The sequence below is a fragment of the Ptiloglossa arizonensis genome, chromosome 2 (genome assembly GCF_051014685.1).
Source record: "Ptiloglossa arizonensis isolate GNS036 chromosome 2, iyPtiAriz1_principal, whole genome shotgun sequence".
NCBI lineage: Eukaryota > Metazoa > Arthropoda > Insecta > Hymenoptera > Colletidae > Ptiloglossa > Ptiloglossa arizonensis.
The window spans coordinates 22,487,582-22,507,984 of record NC_135049.1 but is presented as its reverse complement, the minus strand read 5'-3'; the positions used below and the strand labels follow the sequence as shown (position 1 = coordinate 22,507,984).

The following is a 20,403-nucleotide window of genomic DNA, read 5'->3' as shown; positions in this document are numbered from 1 at the left end:
TCGAAGTCGTCGGAGACGATCGACGAACGACGGAGCTCTTCGAATTAACGGGAACCTTTCCAGAAGAAGGACAGAGTGATTCGACGATTACGAAATTCAAATATGCAAATTCGTGGAATAGATGGAGTAGCAGAAAGGTAACGTTGAATCGTATCGAAGAAGACACTGGCTCGCACCGTGTTACGAAACGATCGATATCGTTTGATTCGAGCCACGTTGGACAACTTGGCTCTAATTTGTATATTTTGTCGCGAAGATGGTAGAAAAAAAATAGTATCAGAAATTTTGTAAGACGTGAAAAGATTATTATGTACTTATTCGAATTTAATTGTTCCCTCCCGTAATAATGTCTATGCAGACACGGTTGCACAGCATCGTGATATTTCCCGTGCAGTCCGAAAGACGAGTTACGACCGTACAAAAAACTTGAAACGCGTTACGCTTTTGTCCTGCAACTTCCACGTACCCGGTCGTACGAAGCCACGCTTAGTTTTACAAGGTAATGCACGGGATTTTTAAGTTACGCGCGAAGTGTGTAATGGAAAGTTTGCGGTAATTCGCTCCACCGGTCGTGGCGCGGTGTGTCTAATCGCGCGAACGCTTATAAATTATAGAGATTGTTTATGTCGAACAGGTGTCGTCGTATTTACGTACGTTCGTTGAAACTTTTTCCGTATTTCCATTCACGAGGTGTATCAATCGAATACATTACAAACTTTCGAAGCATACCTAAATCTCGATACACAGAACGTTTAACCAGATCTTAAAAGTGTCCAATAACTAACATTGTAAAATGGACACTCGAACGTATAAAAATCAACCTCAAAACCCAGAAAAATTTCAATTCGTAGACTACTCCGCGATAGCTGATCCAGAATCATCGGTAGTGCATCTGACCCGATCCGATCGATCGCGGCAACGTCACCTGCAACCGGGTCAAACGTTTATTCTCGCGTTCGATACTTTTTCGACCGAATAGCCTCGATATCGCGCTGCATTTGAAATCTGTGAAATTCGCGATCCTCGCTCAGGATGTTCCGAACAAAAAAAAAGAAAAAAAATGGTTAAAGCACAGTTCGGAGAGTGCAATCGTTGAAATTCAGGGTATCGCGACGCGTTATTAAAGATTACAAGGTTCGATTTCGCTCGGTCCGTAGATACGGTAAATTCGCAGTCTTCGCACGAATACGAGCAGCTTTCCGCTCGCACCGTTGGTCCACGGGCGCGGGATTGTTTCCGCAGTATCCACGGCGCGTTCCAATTTTCGCCGAGGCGCGGGATATTGCGATTCGCGTAGTCTTTACGATGAAATACGGCGGGCCGGGGTCCGCGGGAACAAGAAACAAGCGGACGCCATTAAGCACGTACAATCGTCGAATCCGCGGGCTCTTCCGCGGCAATCCCGATCCCTCGTCGTTATAGTAATTATTACCGAGCGTGTGCATTCTCGTGGCGTGGCACGGCCACGCTCGAGCATGCAAAATTGCCGGTCTGAAGCCGCACTGTGGTCACCCGTCGCCGGCATGCATCTCCGTTATCGTTTAATTGAATTAATCCTCGAGACCGGGACGCCGGTTTCCGTTCGTGCTTTCGTCTTCCCTCCTCGACTTTGATTTCCTACCAACCATTTTATTCCGTCCTTTTCGTTGAATTTTCCACCGTCTCTGCGATTTTTCCGCGAGACGTCTTCCTTCTTCCCTCCTGGCACGAATTTTTTACAGATTTTTCAGCGTCTCTACGTTCGAATGGATCCCCTCTATACCGGTGGACTTTAAGAACGCTAGGAGCTCACTGGTCCGAAGTTGGTTGGCTGTTGTATAGTTACGTTTGACGGGATTCTTGAGCTACCCGAGTCTGCTGTTTTTGTTCGCGCGTTTGTCTCTGTTTCTTTAACCGTGGATTTTCGAGAATTTTCGGACTTGGTTGGATCCGAGTCGGTTGACCCTTGTCTGGTTACGTTTGACGCGATCCTTGCGTTTACAGATCTCGTTCTAGATATACGTGCATCGGTCTGCATGTTCGAACAGGTTTACCATAGTCGTAGGATTGAAGATTTTTCGGAGTTCAATGATTTCGAGCTAGTTGGACCTCGTCCAGTTACGTTTGACGAGACTGTTACGTTTCCAAGTCCGTTCTTCTTGCACGCGCGTCCGTCCGCATGCTCGAACGGGTTTGGTATAGTCGTAAAATTTCAAATTTTTCCTGGTTCAGCGATTCGAAGCTAGTTGGCTCTTGTATCGTTACGTTTCACTGTTTTTTTTTTTGTTCGCCGGAGATACTCGTAATTTTATAAATACTCGTTCAAGTCGTTGCTAGCTCGATATTACATTTATAGTGTACAACGATTCAGTTGAAAGGAGGAATATAAAATCGACGCGTTAATTACCGGTAAAGAATCACTACACGTGTAATCTATTCATCGCGTTTGATCTTTAAGTATGGCGAGATCGCTGTTGCGCTTCCGCGTTTTTATTCTTTGCAGCAACGTATCAACATTCTTCCACGTTCCTGTTCGGTTTCCCGTTCTCACGGAATTCCACGGAACATCCCCTCGTGATCGAACGTTTCGTGTTTCTATAATTTTCGGTCGTTATCCTTTATTAGCTTCGGTCCGATGAGATCATCCTACGTTGCGCGTAGTTTTACGAGTGTCTCGGATTACCCTTCGTGGCCGTAATTTATGTGAAATACTTCTGTCTTTACGTTCCGGGGTAGACGTGAACACGGCTACGTGTGTTCATTAATATCGTAGCGCCACAGTCCAATAGTCGTACGGTTAACCCAGGCTTTATCGGCTGGCACGGTTTCACGGTCGACATCTCTCGGTGTTTTACGACGTCGCTAATAAAACCGGCCGATTCCGGCCCTTTGCGATCGATAATGCAATTTGATGCGACGACCGCCACTCCACGATGATACAATAAAGTCTGATAAAGGGCGTAGCTCTTCGATGAAAAAAAAAGAAGATGAGAGAAAGAAAAAAAAAAGAACAAACGCCTCTCGTTACGTTGATTCTGAAACGATTGGGTCGTATTAAATATTATACGAGAGTTTGATTTGTTTACGTGGAAGCTGGGGTTCGATAGGATCGTAGTTGTAATCGGAAGCTTTCATCGAACACTGTGACCGCGATGAAGCGCGAAACGGGTCATTTAAATCGAAAAAAAGACGAGAAACTTTTTTCGATGATTCAGACGATTGTTTCACGACCAAAGTTCGTATTCTAATTACTTTTTTCCGCGCAGCTTTTCGTCTAGAAACGTTACACTTTAGGAACTATAAAAATTCGTTCCTCGAGTTAGGTGTCTGTCCGCAAAAAATAAAGACGCAGAGTCTAGAAGGTACAAAAATATTTGAGAAACTTATAAAACTTATAATACACGATATCTCGAGTTTGAATTCACCGACGTAAAAATTGCATCTACCGACTCTGTAGCATCGGAAGAAACCCAGTTCGCGTCGACGTAAGGGGAAAAATATTTTCCACGGTGAAAGAAACCCGTTTGGAAAATCGAAGGAGAAATTCTTCTCCGAGGAATAATGTTTCTACGGCACTCTTTACGGCGCCGTTGCACATCCAAGAGAATACCTTCGGTGTGGATCGAGATTCCCCGGTGTCGGTAACAATTTCTCGGGCCAGAAATCGCCATCAAAAGGCAGAGGAGAGAGGCATCGTCGATTGGCTACCGTGGAACGTTACATCGTCGTAATTCCAGGCACGCGGTCTATCTACCCCGAGCTTAAGGCGGGATTTACAACGCGCAGCCTGGTCTTCTGACCAATCGATGGAGCGACTTTGGTAATTGTGTCGATCGCTTTCCCGGTATCCGCCGTCGGCGAAACAGACTTCTGTATCGCGAGCAGCTTAGATAGCTTCGTTCGCTCGCGCAACATTATCGTATTAATCCTTCCGAGTCGTGGACCACCGGCCAATGGAATTCCGTGTCCTCGTAGGAGCGCGAAGTTAACGCAAACTCTCCAACAACCACGAAACAATTCCAAACCGGAGCCGATGGAACGTCAATGGCGACGTTTTCGATACCTACTCTTTCGAAGAACACTAGTTCGACACTAGTTCGATATTAACGGGGATCGATGTAAATGTTCGAGTTTTTTCTCAGAGAAATTATAGCGACTTCTCGTGGCAAACTTTTGGGGAAACTTTCTTAGACTTTTCAGATTAGTAGAGTTTTTCGATTAAATTTATCGTACACGAATTTAATTTTTAGCTAAGGTAGTTTACGGCGTACGAAAGTTAAAATTGGTACAGGGTGTATAATTGCACTTTGTAGGTTGTTTCAATAATTCAGAGACTAAGAAATTCGTGAACCGTGATTCGGTATTTCTGAACGAAGAAACTCGAACGTTCGATTAGCATTTTCTCGTCGAGCGTGAGCAGTCATCGCTCGCGCGACGAATAAACGTCCCCTTGCGTCGCGAGGAAGACATCACGTAGTCACGGCGCGTTATCATTTTTCACTATCGGGGCCAAGCAAGCAGCCCAGTTCGTCGGTGATAAGATAATGCGTCCAAAGACAATAATGACGCTACGGTTGCCCGAAGTAACTCGTCCCTATTATTCTGGTCTAGATAAAGCCGACAATGCCGGAACAATGAGTGCCGTTTCCGGACGAAAGTCGAGGGGGGTCGACCGGTGACCAAGTGGCAGAACATTATCGGGGGGATCTTCGTGTCACGGGCCCGCTTACTTATGAATCCTTCTCCCGCGAAGAAAGGAACCGGAGAAAGCTGCCCACTGTTCGCCCAAGATGCCTCCAAATGATAGAAAATTACCGGGGGATCCGAGGCGAACGAATACACGGTGAAAAAGTGACTCGAGAGTAGATTGGACCGTTAGACACGATTGTCGAGAGAGTCTCGTTTCGTCAATGGTATCGGGAATTTACGTCATTGTCATTCATCGACCAGGGGGACGAAGTAGGACACTTGTGGATTTTTCTCGACAGCTAGGAACTCATCGTGGACGAGAATTGTGTTTTCGAAGGAAGAGGATCACGAACGATCGATTCCTCCTCTGTGGACTAACTGAAAACCTTGCACATTCTTGTGTCTACACGATAGTCGATTCTCCTTAATTTTTCCTCTATGCATAGAAAATGCATAGAAAGTATCATAGAAATTGAAAAAATTAACAATTTTTCAACGATCGATTTCAACGAGATTTTCGCCAAAAAATAAAAATAAATAGCAAAAATGCGCATTGATCGTTACAACGATATATACGGTTTCCAAATATTAGGTCACCGCCGAAGAAGACTTCAGACCCCTATCTTTGCAACTTGTTGCGTCGCTGTTTCCCCTTCGACAGTACGAATTTCCAAACTATTTTAAACGTCGGATAAAATCAAACACAACGTATTCGAGATCTAACTGAACCCTGAAACTAACCTTCGAAACGTTTCGTAAAATTGTTCCGTTGTCCTCCTACACAGACGAAATCCAATGATGTGGAGGAGCACCGATCGTCGTCGATGATTTTTCAAACGGGACTCTAATCGATTCGGTCCCCTCTGCCCCCGTGGAGAAGCGTCGCGTAACCACGGCGTTATCGCGAGACCTGTTTAATACGGCGTCGGTATCGATTAGTCGCTCGGAGCTCCTCTCCCCTTCGTCACCACCTATCCCCCCTCCCGATTAATCGAGAGAGGGCAAACATTGTCACGGACGGAAATCACGTCGAAGAGCGGCCGTCGCTGTCTCTCTCTCTCACACACACACACACATACACACACTCACTCACTCTCTCTCTCTACGTGGGAAGCGGATCCTGGACTACGCGATCCACGGTTGCTGTTCACCGGTGCAATTACTTAATGGACTATGAAAATCGATCCGTCGCTCGGAGGGCCGCGTGTGGGGCAAAATACGCAGTCGCGGCTAATAAAATCAGCCCGCGGTTATTCGGCTTTCGACGCGGACGGATGCGAATTGATTGAATTACGCGCGACGACCCCCGGAGGAGTTCGGGGAGCTCGTCGGGGTGAAACGGAAGCGAGTGCTGGTAAACGGGAGAGGAATCGGAGCGAGTGGAAGGTGCCCCGAAGAAGTATCGACGGACGGAAGTCGTTTGCGTTTTTTATTTGCTCGATTAGCGTCTTTGACGCTGGGAGCCTTCGAGAGGGCCTTTGGGGTGCGTGTAAGGGGAATGGAGAGTGAAAGAAAGGAAAGGGGAAAATACTGGAGGGGTTGCACAGGGTGCGAAGGAACGGTCGCATTCGAAAGTCGTTTAAGTTTTTGATTTACTTATTTAACGTCTCTGGTTCGTCGTAACTATTAGGGTTGGGGTGAAACTTAACCTTCTTGAGTTTGATTTTGTTCAAATATTGTTGCACTCGCGTTTGCTATTCTCGAAGGAGGCCTTTTCGTTCCGTAATCGTTCGCTCGAGGAGTGAAAAGAAAAACGATGAGAATGGTCGCCAAGGCTGTGGAACGGTCCGTTCGCGATTCAAAATGGTCGAGGAAGAGGAAGGAACGAACGAGGAGTGCAGTAGAGCCGGTAGGAAAACTTTCGATACTCGAACGCGCATAAACGTGCACAGACGGTGGAAATTGATCCATAATTCATGGTACGATTGCGTAGCGAATAATCAGCGCGCCGGGCGGGGTCACGCGATGCATAAAACTGCAGCGAAACGGTGCATCTATCTCGGTTACGTAAATTGGCGCCGGGTGCTCGTTCGGGCGCTTCGAAAACGCCGGGTAAACAATATCGTAACGGATATCGAGAACCTCGCGACGGAATTTGCAGGAAATTGCAGAGAAGCCGGAAGAAATTGCAGCGAAATCACGAGCTCGATCAAGAATCGAGCTGGCGTCGATTGTTCGAGATAGTGGAAAGGCAATCAGAGGAGATACTGATATGGAAACATGCTCAGGCTGGAGGAAATTTCGCCGGCCATCGCGTTGTTCCGTAAACGTGTGCATATTTTGTTCGTTACCGAGGGATTGCCAGTTACCTCGAAAGCGATTTAACCCGACTTAACGCTCGACCGTAACTGCGCCTGGTAAATAACCAAAGCGTGCCCCGTTTTATTTTTCGAAACTCGTAACGCGGAGATATTACGATTTTTACGCTTCCGACCTGCGTTATGACAAAACGAACGCTAAAAACAGCGGGCCTGAAAACAATCGTCGATACCTGTCCGATATCGTCGGGTACAATCTACTTCGAGGATCGAGCTCGTGTAAATTAATTTCTTTTTCCATAAAGAAACACGAAAAACAGTCCATTCTAGAAGAACGTATTACAAGTAACATTTCTAGTATAATAAAAATCACCGCTAACGCAAAAATCTTTCCAATTTTAACATAAAAAAAGAAGTACCTCCTAAATCTCAATTCCATCGAGTACCTTCTTCGGAAATCGAGTTCGCGAAGATTGATTTTCTCAGCGAGGAAATATAAATCGTTGATCGTGAAAACAAACGTTCCGTGAGTTACATCTCCACGATTCGAAAAATCCAACGAATCGATCAATCGTTCGATCGTTCCCCCGACCGCGCGGATCCTCCGCGGGTGATACGCGCGCACCCGAAATCGGAGATCCCCCTCTCGAAGGATCTCGAGTTTCGCCGACGACGTCCGCTTTAATCGCGAGATACCTGGGCACGAAGTGTACGCGCAACCGGACCGAGGAAAGAAAAAAAAACACGGGGGGCGGGTGGGGGCGGTGAAACGGGTGTTCGAGAGGGGGACACAGGCAAGGGCGCGGAAGAACATCGAGCGGAGCTCGCTCGGGGCCGAATCCCCGCCGAGCGGGCTCCGGACGGCCCAGAATCCCAGAACGACGCGTTTCGCGGGCGAGCGGGCAGGCGGGCGTCCTGGGACAATTCCCGGATTTTTCAATCGATATTGCGACGAGTCCCGTGACGTCACGGGAGTAGCCGTGACGCCTACGCGGCGGCGACGCACGCGCGCCGCCCCACTGGGTTAATAGGTTAGGTTATCGATCAGCGGGACATCCGACAACACGCAGACCCTCTCGATTCAATCCAGCCCACCCTTGGCACGAACTGGCCCACCCCGCTGATCCTCCTTTGACCCAGCGTCCTACGCAGCTCCGGTTACCCTCTCCCTCCGATTCCAGCCATCCACCTAACCCCCTCCGATCCAACGAGAACGTTTTCTTCTCGCTCGTTCTCGGCCTTGCCCGATCATCCTCTGGAATTTCCATCCACACCCCCCTCTCTCCTGCTGCTCTCCTTTCCATTCGTCCGGTGTATCGATTCGGTTCGACCAAAGACAAATTACTTTCTCGCGAGCTCGAGAGTCCCGGCCGTAACCACTCCCCCACCAACGCGCTGATCGGGATTTAACCCAGTTAACTTCACGGCGCTCGATCGTTTCGCGATCGAGGACCTCTATTTTTTCCCGGATGGTTTTTTCTTTTCGTACTACCACTCCTCCTCTTACTCCCTCTTGTTTACGATCGTTGGGCGACCGTTCGCGAAATTTACGGGGCACCGAGAGGGGAAAGGTTCGAGGGTTTTCTGTGTCTCTCGCAACGGGTGGTTCTTTCGCGAGAATCTTTCCGATTTTACTCGATACTATTCGCTGGATCGTTGTACATTTTTAGTGGATCATCGATCGCGAGTTTTTGGTAAATTCGAACGAAAACGAAATTAAATTTCGGGCTCTACTTAATTGTTAACGATTATTCACTAAAATCGATCATTGTTCTATGTATAATATTCAATGTGTGTGTATATATTTACGAACACATTCACCCGATATATTTCACAAGGTGTATTTACAATTTTCGCCAGAATACTCGAGGAAAGTATTACCGATCGAAGTAGCGGTGATACTTTATACCGATACGTTAATAAATATTGCGATAACGCGGCGATGTATTAAATACCGTCGCTCGTAGAAGCAAGGGGGACGTTAATATAAATATTATACCTCTGAATCAACGTAAGTAATCCGATAATAATATCCCGTATCTCGGAACCACCCCCGGGAGCGATATTTCCATCCGGGTATAATAATGCCAGGATATTCTCGCTTTCGGCCTCGATACATCGACGGATACGTTTATATCCCCGATCTCTTGCCCCGCAAGATGGCGTACATCTCGATGTTATAAACGCGATTCCTTACGGAAACAACGGGGGTAAGTTTCACCCGCTCGCCAGACGGTACGTTCGGATCTCCGATTTGGATGATTCAGGGCCATCCGGGTGATCGTAAAACGATACTTATTGCTCTCGAATCCGGCCAATAAACGTACAATAATAACGCGTTTCCTTTCCGTTTCGCCGTAAACAATTACCGCCATGAAATTTACGGGCGCGATAAAAGTGGAAGGGAAAAGGGATGGAGTTCGAGATTCTGGGGCGAGTTCGTGCAGCTGCGCGAGACGTTTCTCGTGAGTTTATTTTTCAACGTCTACCCGTATCGCGAAACAATAACGGAACGAAGCGATATAATGGAGTTCACCCTGACCGATACACGGGATTAACCACGGTAATAAAAATTAAAAATACACTCGGATAAATGTTGGCCGGTACACCATCGATGGCGCTTTGAACATTTCGATGATACTTTTCGAAAAGGTGACGTGGAAAACAAAATCGAAAACCCCGCGCGATTACTTATTGCGAGAAGGGATAAAATTGTTCGACGTTGAAAAATTCGTGGGGAAATGATTCTTTTTTTTTTTTATTTGTTACCGAACGACGAAATCAAATATTGCCGATGTAAATTTATTTATCGAGTGCAATACTTTTTGCTATCGAAGGATCGCGTGTTCGAGAAAGAGAGAAATAACGTTCGAAAAATTTCTACGGTGAAAATTCACGGATAATTTTAAATTATTTTCATCGTTGAAAAATTATTAGATTTTCCAATGGAGGAATCGAGAGATCGTCAAGACAACGTTACAGACTTACGGAATTTATCGAGTTCGATCCACTCTTCGTTGATAACGCTCGTGCTTGTTACTTCCCCGCCTGAAAGACAAAAATGGAGCAAAGAATCAACGTTGCGAGCTTCTTGAATGTTATTCGTATAATTCCCGCGGGAACGAAACCGCCGTGATAAAGTAAACTGTCCAACGAATAATACGATGCATCGCCTCGGTTCGCGCGTTTTTCTAAAAAACGTTCCACTTGGCAATTTTCGATCACGGGAAACCGAAATTTTCGCCACGGAACTTTCTTGGGCTATTATTCTCGTCACGTTTTTTGTAAATACACAATTTTCCGAGAGCAAGATGCATCGTATACGATAAATAGATTCGTGAAAATCTTTATCACGACAATGTTTCGAAGCGCACGGAAACATTGAACGCGAATAAATTCGCGAAAAAGTGTATCGAGTTTCGTTCCTTGTTTATCGACAGTGCTTTACTTCGTCGGTCGATAACAAAAAATTATGTCTCTGCGAAAGCAACGCAATTGAAAAGGAACCAAAGCCAACCAGATCCCCGTGTGGATTCTAGGGATTCTAGCGATCCTTTCGTTGGAATAAGATTATCCGTGAATTTTCACAGTAGACATTTTTTGAACATTATGTTTCTTTTTTTCTCGAATTCTTCTTTTTTTCTCGTCGATCCTTCGATGACAAAAAATATTGTACTCGATAAATAAATTTACATCGGCAGTGTATGATTTCTTCGTTCGGTAAAAAAAAAAAATCATTTTCCTACGAGAGCAACGCGATTGGAGGAGAACCTAACCGGATAGGGTTCCCAGGAACAAATTGATCCGCCCATTGAGCGGTTCGTTTTCCATTTTGAGACGCTCCTTACTATCGAAGAAACCATCACCGCGGTGAATTATCCGGCGAGTCGATTCTCGTCGGAATTATTCCGAGGAATCGAACCGAGATAATTTCGTCGATTGAATTTTTCATTGCCTCTCTGGCTGCTCCAATCGCGAACGAATTGTTCGAGGGCGACGAGGCAGTCGTTTAAGGAACGATCTGCGTCAAAAAGCCTGTTGATCCTTCCTTTACGTCGAAAAATTGCATTTCTCACGGCACTTTGGCCCCCTTGAGCCCACGATCGTTACTCCGTTTTCCACGAGGACGCTCCGATCGTTAAATCGACTTCGCGGGGAATCGATAATATTGTTTATACCGCGGCGTGCTCCTCCATCGAGATAAAAAGAAAGAAGAAAACGAAAAGGTAAGGAAACGCTCGTTCACGGAGTTCCCGATCTTTTCGTCGAGATAACCTTCGTTTTTAACAGCGGTTCGAAAACGAATTATTCCACGAACGTGGCGCACAAACAACGATTTAATTCGTTGCCTTTGAGAAGGAGATTACGAAGTCAAGAAGACGAAAGAAGACTACTTTATTTTCCATTTCTTCCTGATCCTCGTCCTATATTTTACTCCTCCTCTCGTTCAAAGTTAAATTAAACTTTATGCAAATTTTGTCTTCCCTTCAACTTCTATTTCTCTAGCAGGTCCTCCGTGGAATAAATATCCTTCATCCGGAGTTGAATAAATATCCCGTCGCTCCTGTCTACCTGGCTCGAATGATTTTCATTTCCTGGGAGATTACGAAATTTATGGAGAGAGCTATTTTGACTTCTTACGACCCGAAACCCTTGTTCGTTATTTTTTACTATGGAAATTCTACGGAAAAATTCTCTAGTTTTCCGTCCACGGAAAAACTGAAATTTCGTCGAGTTCAACGTTCGCGATGTTAATTACTCCCGGCGAGGTTAAAATCGAGACAGTCGAGACACGAATTCTCGTTCGACGGAATTCAGGGCACTGGAACACGATCGAAGATCGCCCAATCGAACTCGTCTACCTTCGTACGTCTTCGATTCGAATTTTCTTTCCAACGATTCAATATCTCCGGGTTCGAATTTTTCCTTCGACTCGGTTCGGAACCGTACCGATCGTTCGATTAGGAATTTCGGTCGAAAATTCTCGAAAGCGAGTAAACAAACGTGCGACGTGACGTCGATTGCGAGTCAAGGGTCACACGTCAGAAATACTCTCGACGTAGGATACAAAACGGTCTATTCTAGTTCGCCGTGTTCAAATTGGGGACGGGCTCAAAAGTGTCGCGCCTAGTGTCCAATGTGATTTCAACGAGCGTTTCTCATCCGATGAAATATCAGCGAAACGATGATACTCCTTCGAGAAAATAAAAATAACACTTTCGTCTTATCGAACTCTAGCTCGAAGGCGAAATTGTATTTCGATAAATTATAGTTCCTTCGAATTTAAAAAATTGAGAAATTTGCTGTTTTACGATTCTCACGATCTCTTTCTCTCTCTCTATATATATACATATATAATTAAGTGGCTGTTTGTAGAAGCTTGTACGAATGAAATAATGAATAGAGATTTGTTCAGCAAGTAGGAATTAGTAAAATTTGCGTAAAATTTATCCAGAAAATAAGCACGATAATTTGAACCGACAAGGTAGCTGTCAATATTTCCCAATAATATTCGTTCACGTCAGCGATATTTCTGGAGGCGTTCGCTCGCCGTGTTTCAACACGAATCACCCTGTATACCGCGACAGCCAAGAGACAGCTGTGTCCGATAACTGCCTTCCTTCGGGGGGCATTTAAAAATATGCTTCTCCGTCGGTGACTATTCCATTACGACGCAAAAGATCAGGTTACAAAGATGGTCTTCCCCCGAAAGTTCACCGTGTCGTGGAAACACGAATGTTTCTTCTTTGTCGAGCCGCTATTGTTGGACTATCTTCGCGGCAGCGCGAGCAAGTTGGTAAAACTCTACGGAGGAGCCTCGTCGAGTTTACCTTAATGACTGTTATTCCAGCTTTAAGGATACGCTCGGGCGTCCTACTTTTCTGGAAATTTAAACTAGTTCCCTCCTCGCGTGATATAGTTGCCGGTTTGCCCTAAGAAAGTTAAACAATCCGAACAAATTTGTACTCGAACGACAGAACGAAATGTCAGCTCCCGAAATCTTCCGGATGAGATTACGCTCGGCGAGGAGTTAACAATTGTTGTTTGTTCGAGGGGTCAAGCGGGAAGATCCCGAACAAACTTTCCGATCTGTGTACTGCAACGAGATTGCATTAATCGTTCGTGAATCTTCCTTCGGGACCATTTAACCTAGCGTTTAAGGATAGAAAGTTCTGTCTTGAAAGTGTCCATTTTGTATCCATTAGAATCGCATCAATCTGAAGAGCGTTAATCGATCAGGCATCCATTGTTCGATCCATTGTTAACCCTAAAGATCGAAGATCTCTGTAGAAAGAATTTAGTTCGCGAAATTCGGATGTTGCAAAAAATTAGACACATTTCTTGAAGCGGTGTGTCAACTGGTACAAGACACCTCTGTCTCACAATTTCCATCGGAGACTATGGAATAGAAACAAGGTCTCTGTAGATGAACTCCAGCTACCTAGAATCAACCCTTCCGTAATCACACCGAGCGTTTTGAATCTCCCAGAGGTCTGAAGTACTCGTAACACATTTCCTGAATCGCTCGATGAACTTTGAACTCGTACAGTTTTTCTCTATAGAGTTCCAGCTACCCAGAATTGACCATTCGACGGTCCCCTGAAAAACCAGTCGACCTTTCGCCGTCCAATCTCCCGAAGATCTCAAGGGCTCGTCAAACTTTTCGCTCGACGAACTTTCAACTCGTATAGAACACCTATGCAGAATCTGCACCGCACGCTAAGGAACAGAAGCGTCGTTCCCGAAGAATTCCCAGAATTAACCCTTCCGCGCGGTCACCCCGAAAAAAAGGTCGATCCTTCGTTGTCCAATCTGCCGTGGATCTCGAGAACCCGTAACCTGGAGGATCTCGAAACTCGAAGACTCCGAGTGTGGATAGAATCGAGTTCGTAGCGACCTGAGAAGAAACTCTATCGAAACAATGACCGGTTCGCGAAGTACTTTCCCGCTACTTGGTAATTTTCATTGGACATTCGTTCGTCGTTTCCTAAAATCAAACGTAAGAGGAATCGTTCGAACTCGGTTCTTTCGTAGAATGACCGTAGCGGGGTGTTGAATCGTATCCGTGGTGGGTTAATACGGTTGTTCGCGGCGTGGTTGGAAATTGGATCGAAGAATACACGGGGATCCGTGAGTGGCGCGCGAGGCAAGATAAACACTCCGACGGAGGAAGTGCCGTCAGGTTCGCCACGGTTAGGTTGAGCGGCCGACATCGCGGCAAGAGAGTCGTGCTGCTTTACGAGGCTGTTTTCATAAGCGGCAGACGACGATATAATTTTCGTGTCCGTTCCCGCGGGAGCACAGAGGAGAGACCGTGTTGATATCGACCGGGACTCCGCCCTGTTCCCTGCCAGCTCTTCGCCCTGCCTCTTTCCCGCTAGCTGCCGTCCCGTTTCTGAAAAACATCCTCGAGAACACGGCAAGCGTTTCCTTTCTCCGCGAGGGTCGTTTTAACCTCTTGACCGCCAGTGTTCCCGGGAGAAGCCGTGGCGATGGGGAGGAGGGGGACGAGTCGATTCGATGAGTCTCCGAGCCAAATGGAGTAATTTATTCCGACAGTTACATATGCGGGTCGAGTAACGCGTCCTGAGACCGATGTCGACCACCAGGACCACTTCTGAGACTTGTCATCGGCCGCGAAACCTTTCTCGGATCTATCGACGAAGATTGCGCGAATCTGCGTCTCGCATCTGGCGATGAATGTTGCAATTGTTGATAGCCAGGTGATCCATGCGGTGATGAGATAATTCTTCCGACTCTGTTGTCAGAACGAAAGACGTTTCTCAGAAACCTCCATTGCGGTTTCCTTTGATGCACGATCTGACAGAGATCGCGCAAAGAAGGTTGAATTACGATCGATGGAGCAGTGTCTCGAGTATCGACCAAATCCGTGGCTCGGGTTTTGGGATCAGGAGTCACCCCCGCTATTGTTCGTGTTTCTTCAAACCGAGCGTACTGCGTCCCATTGTATCCACTTTATTGTCCTCTTCGAGCTCGATCGAGTTCGACGAAAAATTCTCCGACCCTGGCTCGCACATTGGTACCCAGTGGTCCCAATTTTCGAACCCGCGGGACACCACTGTTCTTTGTTGCTACAAGAGTATTGTGTTTTTAGCGGTACACTTCTCGGATTCTTGAAAGACGGTTGTTAAATTCCAAATGCTCCGTAGGTTATACTTTGTTATCGCAAGAGTAATACGTTTTGGATGGTAGACGGTCTTTGCAAGTAGTTCCCGACAAGTAGTTCCCTTGTAAGTACGCCTGTTGTGTACCCAGCGTTTCCAGGGTGTACGTATCTATGAAGTTCGCTCTACATTCTGAAGTTTCCAGAGCAACTGTCGCAATTTCCAGGTGTTCGGATACCAAGTTCCCGTGTCGCGGGCTTGGAAAAAAAAAGAGAGAAAAACGGTTGACCGTTGTGGAGGTTAACGTTTCAATAACGACCGGTTTCCAAAGTACTTTTCCACTAGTTGGTAATTTTCTTTCGTTCTTCTTCGTGCTCCTGAAACCAAATGTAAGATAATAGGAATTGGTCGAACTACTTTCTTTCTAATGTTACGGATAGAGATTCGATCGGTCAGGATCGAAAGATTTAGCGTCCTCGTTGATTCGATTTCGTCGTCGATTGTAAACCGATAGCTCGTTGATGCGTTTAATGGATTTCGAGGGGAAATCTATTCTCACCGGTTGGCGTCGTTTCTTGGACGAGTTTCACCGATCTCCACTCGATGACCCATTATTTCCTCGGTATCGTTGCAATTTTCGCGACGAATCGTAACAGAGCGAGATAAATTGCAACTTCTCCCTCGGATCGAGGACTTCTCGAGCCCGTTCTCCGTCATGCGCCATGCCAAATCGGGCGCACCTTTCCGAGCAGATTTCACGAGTCTCTCGTGAAAAATCTCGCGACCAGGGGAAAACTGTCGGTGTTCTCGAGTACCGTATCTTTGAAAAGGATCCATTAAAATATTACCGGATACCGAGACTATCTTTCCATTATTCATTGGTCTAGTTTCGACTAAAATTTTCAACAATATTTTCACAGTCGATTATCCGTACGGACACAGTTCGTAACCCGTAACTCGCGTAATTAAATTTATCGCATTAATAATTCGAAATTTCCTGTCCCGCAATTTCGCTAAAATCTAGTGGCATTTGAACGTAACGGGCGCGTCAAATTCTGCATAGTCCGGATTACTATCTCGATGCAATCATTTCGTAACAATTATTCGAACGATACGTTATTCGATCGGAAGCAATATTTAAACAATTACGCGCCGGTTTGTACCGTCGATTAATTCGAGCAAGGAATTATTTCGAAATTGGAGTTTCTCCGTAAGCGATGTAACATTTTCGTATATTCGTACTCGTTCTTGTTAGAAATTGTTAGAAAATTCGTCGATCGCGCGTTTTCCGCACGATTGGTTTCTTAATGTACCCGTGATCGACCAGTTGCGCCGTAAACTCTGCGAGAAATTCTATTTTCATCCCCCTAATCGGTCCGTGTTTCAAGACCGAAGTCTTAATTGTTCCCATGTATCACCGGCGCAAAAATTCACGGCTCGGTGGTAGGTGGGGTTGGGGGTTGGGGGTCGAAGTCGTGGATTTAAATCAGGAAGATTTGCATTCGCTGGAAGCGAGACGATATTCACTTTTATCGCGGTTCGTTTGCGTTGGAGAGCATCGCGATTACATTACGTTCGTTGCGGAGACACCGGGTATGCGGGACAAAGGGTCGCGCCGCGGCGTAGTTTGCATTCCGACCCTCGTAAACCGGCAAGCCGTGCATAAAAAGAGCATAAATGAATGCTTAACGTCCTGCGTAGCGCGACGTTCCCGTTATTTGGGTCAGGATTTAGAGCGTCTTCGAAACGCAACCGCGCGCCGGCTTCCGCGAGAAAATTTCACCCCTCGCTCGCGGCCAGATTCTCGAATTACGTAAACGCTCCCAAGGCGACGCCGTGCGTCTCGGTGTCACCGTTCCGACTACGCTGTTTCCGATTACGGTTGGCTGCGACCGCTGCTCGAACTTTACCCTACTCGAATACTCGAACGTCCTCACCGTACTCGAATAACTCGATGTGGAGCACAAATCGAGACAACGTTCCACTGCTCCGTTACTCGAACGATGGTACTCGAATACTCGAGTACTCGAACAATGATACTCGCATACTCGAATGTTCGAACAGTGATATTCCAATGTGTACTCGAACATTCGAACAATGTATTCTCAAATATTCGAGTAATGATACTCGCATACTTAAGTATTCGAACAGTGATACTCCAATGTACTCGAACATTTGAATAATGGTACTCGCATACTCAAATGTTCGAAGTGATATTCCAATGTGTACTCGAACATTCGAACAATGTATTCTCAAATATTCGAGTAATAATACTCACATACTCAAGTATTCGAACAGTGATATTCCAATGTACTTAAACAATTGAATAATGGTACTCGCATACTCAAATATTCGAACAGCGATATTCCAATGTATACTCAAATATTCGAATAATGGTACTCGCTCAATCAAATATTCGAACAGTGATATTCCAATGTGTACTCAAACACTCGAACAGCGATATTCCAAGGTATACTCAAATAATCGAATAATGATACTCGCACACTCAAATATTCAAATAGTGATATTCCAATGTACTCAAACATTTGAATAACGGTACTCGCATACTCAAACGTTCGAACAGTGATATCCCAACGTGTACTCAAATATTCGAGCAACAATATTCGAATACTCGGACAACGATAAGAAATAATTTCTTTTACCGAAGGTAAGATAAACTTCGCGCAACACGGGGTTAAGTAGTTCGCTCCCCGGAGAATTCGTAACATCGCCCCGGGTGCAGTCGAAATAAAGAACACGAAAGACTCGAATCCCTCGCGGAGGGTTACTTTCCGGTAACGCTGGTACGTGGTAACCTTCACGCATCCCACGCACGTCTCCCCTGAGTGGATTCTTCTTAATCCCTCCCTATCTCACGATCAGTCGCTCTCGACCCTCGCCGCTCGCAATTCATCCATTATTTCCTTGATTTGTTGCAAGATCGTGAAGCATTGTATTTCTCGGAACAAAACAAAAACCATTGGCCGGAGCGACCTTTTTCCATACGACCTGTCGTTCTCCGATTTCGGAGGATCAAAGATGGACGGCGCGGGGACCCCAACGCGTAGCAACCATCCATCCTGAATAACCGGCAAAAGGGAACCACCCTCGACAAAATTCTGCTCGCAAAATCATCGTACGTCTCCCTCCTCTGCTTTCCGAATACTCCGTCGCAAGTACCCCACTCTTTCCCCTCTCCGATTTTTAAATATTTTACATGTCGAACCAATCGACATATATTCGAACAGTGGTTCAAATAATTTTCGGGTTACTTCAACCCGGTAATATCGGTTGAAATAAAAAACTCTCGTCTCGTCTCTCTTCGTCCACGTCGATTATTCGTCCTCCGATGAGTATTTTACGCGCAAAGATATCCCGGGATAGTCCAAGGTTTAGCTCCCATAAAAGATCCCCTAGCGTCGTGGTTGCGCATTCGCGACGAAACGACCCCGACTTTCATCGATGTCCCATCGATTCGAGGATCCGCGAAGAAAAATATTACCCGCGAAGTGTTCGCAGACCGAGGGAACAGGAGAACAAGCTCCCCGTTATGTACGATTTATCGCCCTTACGCACACCATCGTTCTCTGCACCCGCGAGGCCGGGGTTTCGTGACTTTTTCCAACGTGGCTCTTCTGCAACTTTTACTACCCACTTTCGGAGTCACCTCGCGACCTTTAACATCCTCCGTCACCTCTCCGTCCCGGCCCATCTACGTACCAGTCCCCCTCGAACACCCGGTGGTTCCCTTTTTCGCGAAATTCAATGAGAATCGGGTCTGGGGGACGCTGGAGAGAAAGTTAGGGGAGTTCGGGGCGGGCATTCGAAAGTTCGAATATTCTTCTTTCGGCTAACAGCCTGGCACGAGTTCCACGGAAGATAAAGGGGCTGATGAATGCCCCACCGTCGCCCCCTCCGCCTCGTGAAACTTTCCAAGTTCCGCAATTATAATTAAACTGCATGGTCGCGGAAGGTCGACGCGATAGGATTCATAGCTCGTTGAGCGAGGAGCACGCTCGTGCCCCTCCCCCGTCTTCTTCGGGCTCGCGGAGCTCGTACCTGACCGTTTTTAGCGCTCACTCGGCTTTCTTGCACCGTTTCGACGGAATTGAAGTGGATCGGAATTGTTACGACGTAATCGGTCCCCCAGAAGCGTTTCGCAAAGTTCTTCGCGCGCCGTTTCCGTCCGTAGGTTCGAAACGGGGGATTAAAAAGGTTTGCAACTTTGTCCGGGTAATTTTCGCGAGGCGCGAAAGAGCGAAACTCGATCGACGGAAATATTTGAAATTTCGTCCGTTGGTACGTTTCGATCTCCGCGATAAGAATTTGATGTTTGCATTCGAGAAAAGAGTATTATTTTTGATTATTATTGAAATAATATACAAGTGTAACGTATCGCGACAGTTATCGAAGAAACGAAACTAAATTGTCCCCTCCGCCGACACGTTGACAAATTTATACGCGGTATGCTGTCGGAAAATGTAACGAAAGGTGGTTCGATTTTTTCGTTCCAACGGAGGAAGTAGAAAGCCCCCGTAAGTAGCCAGAGCCCCCTTAAGTAGCCCCTTGGAGAATCGCATTTATAATACTTATCTCTGTCGAAAGTCTCGTTACTCGAAAATTTCCTCGACCGAGAGGTCTTTCTCGGCTCTCTTAGAATAATAGAGGTTCTGCTCTACTAACGGTACGCTACAATACCAGAGCATCGCTATGTCCTCAAAACCCAGATGAAGGTAACTGCAGCGCTGGTGCAACGTCTGTGTCTATCGACCACACTGTCTCGCTTCCACTCCGGATAACTTGACCTCCCGTAGGATTCTCGTTCGCGGAAAGGGTTAACCGTCCCCCGCCGGAAGCCCTGTCGACACGGGACTCCCAAGAGTCACGGTAGTCGCGAGACAGGAAAGTGAATCGGAAAGTGGACCATGGAAATCGTTTTCCCGCGGATCGTTCGCGAGCCTGTTTGTTTCCTCCCACGGGGAAGAGCTGTGCGGAAGAAACAAGAGTCCCGTGAACCAACGTTCTCCGTCCAGGTCGCTTGTATTCCCGCGAAGGAGGTCCCACGAGGTGATACACGGTCGACGGAGTGGTCGTGCACGATCTGCTCGGCTCCGCGCGACTCGAGGGACGTCAAGGAACATCGACCGGTCGATGCAAACGATCGTTGGCGAATTGAATCCACCCTCTCGTTCGACGCCTTCGTTTCATTCGAGACGAGAGAGAACGTAGAAAACGGAGGGTGATGGATTCAAAGGGACAGAGGACGCTTCACCGCCAATGGGGATGATCCATCTTGTACACGCGCGAGAGGAACTCGTCCGTCCCTTTGGATCCTCGAGGACCGGTGTTCA

At 46.5% G+C, this 20,403-nt stretch overlaps 1 protein-coding gene across 1 annotated transcript in view; it reads left to right on the top strand.

The window, feature by feature from the left end:
* The window catches only part of LOC143154857 (uncharacterized), a 34,532-nt gene extending 29,841 nt beyond the window's left edge, over window positions 1-4,691 (top strand). The window contains exon 5 of the mRNA XM_076326877.1: window positions 4,591-4,691. Within this exon, the coding sequence (XP_076182992.1) occupies window positions 4,591-4,658 (68 nt within the window). The 3' untranslated portion in view covers window positions 4,659-4,691. The remainder of the gene's footprint in view (window positions 1-4,590) is intronic.
* The last annotated feature ends 15,712 nt before the right edge of the window (window positions 4,692-20,403 follow it).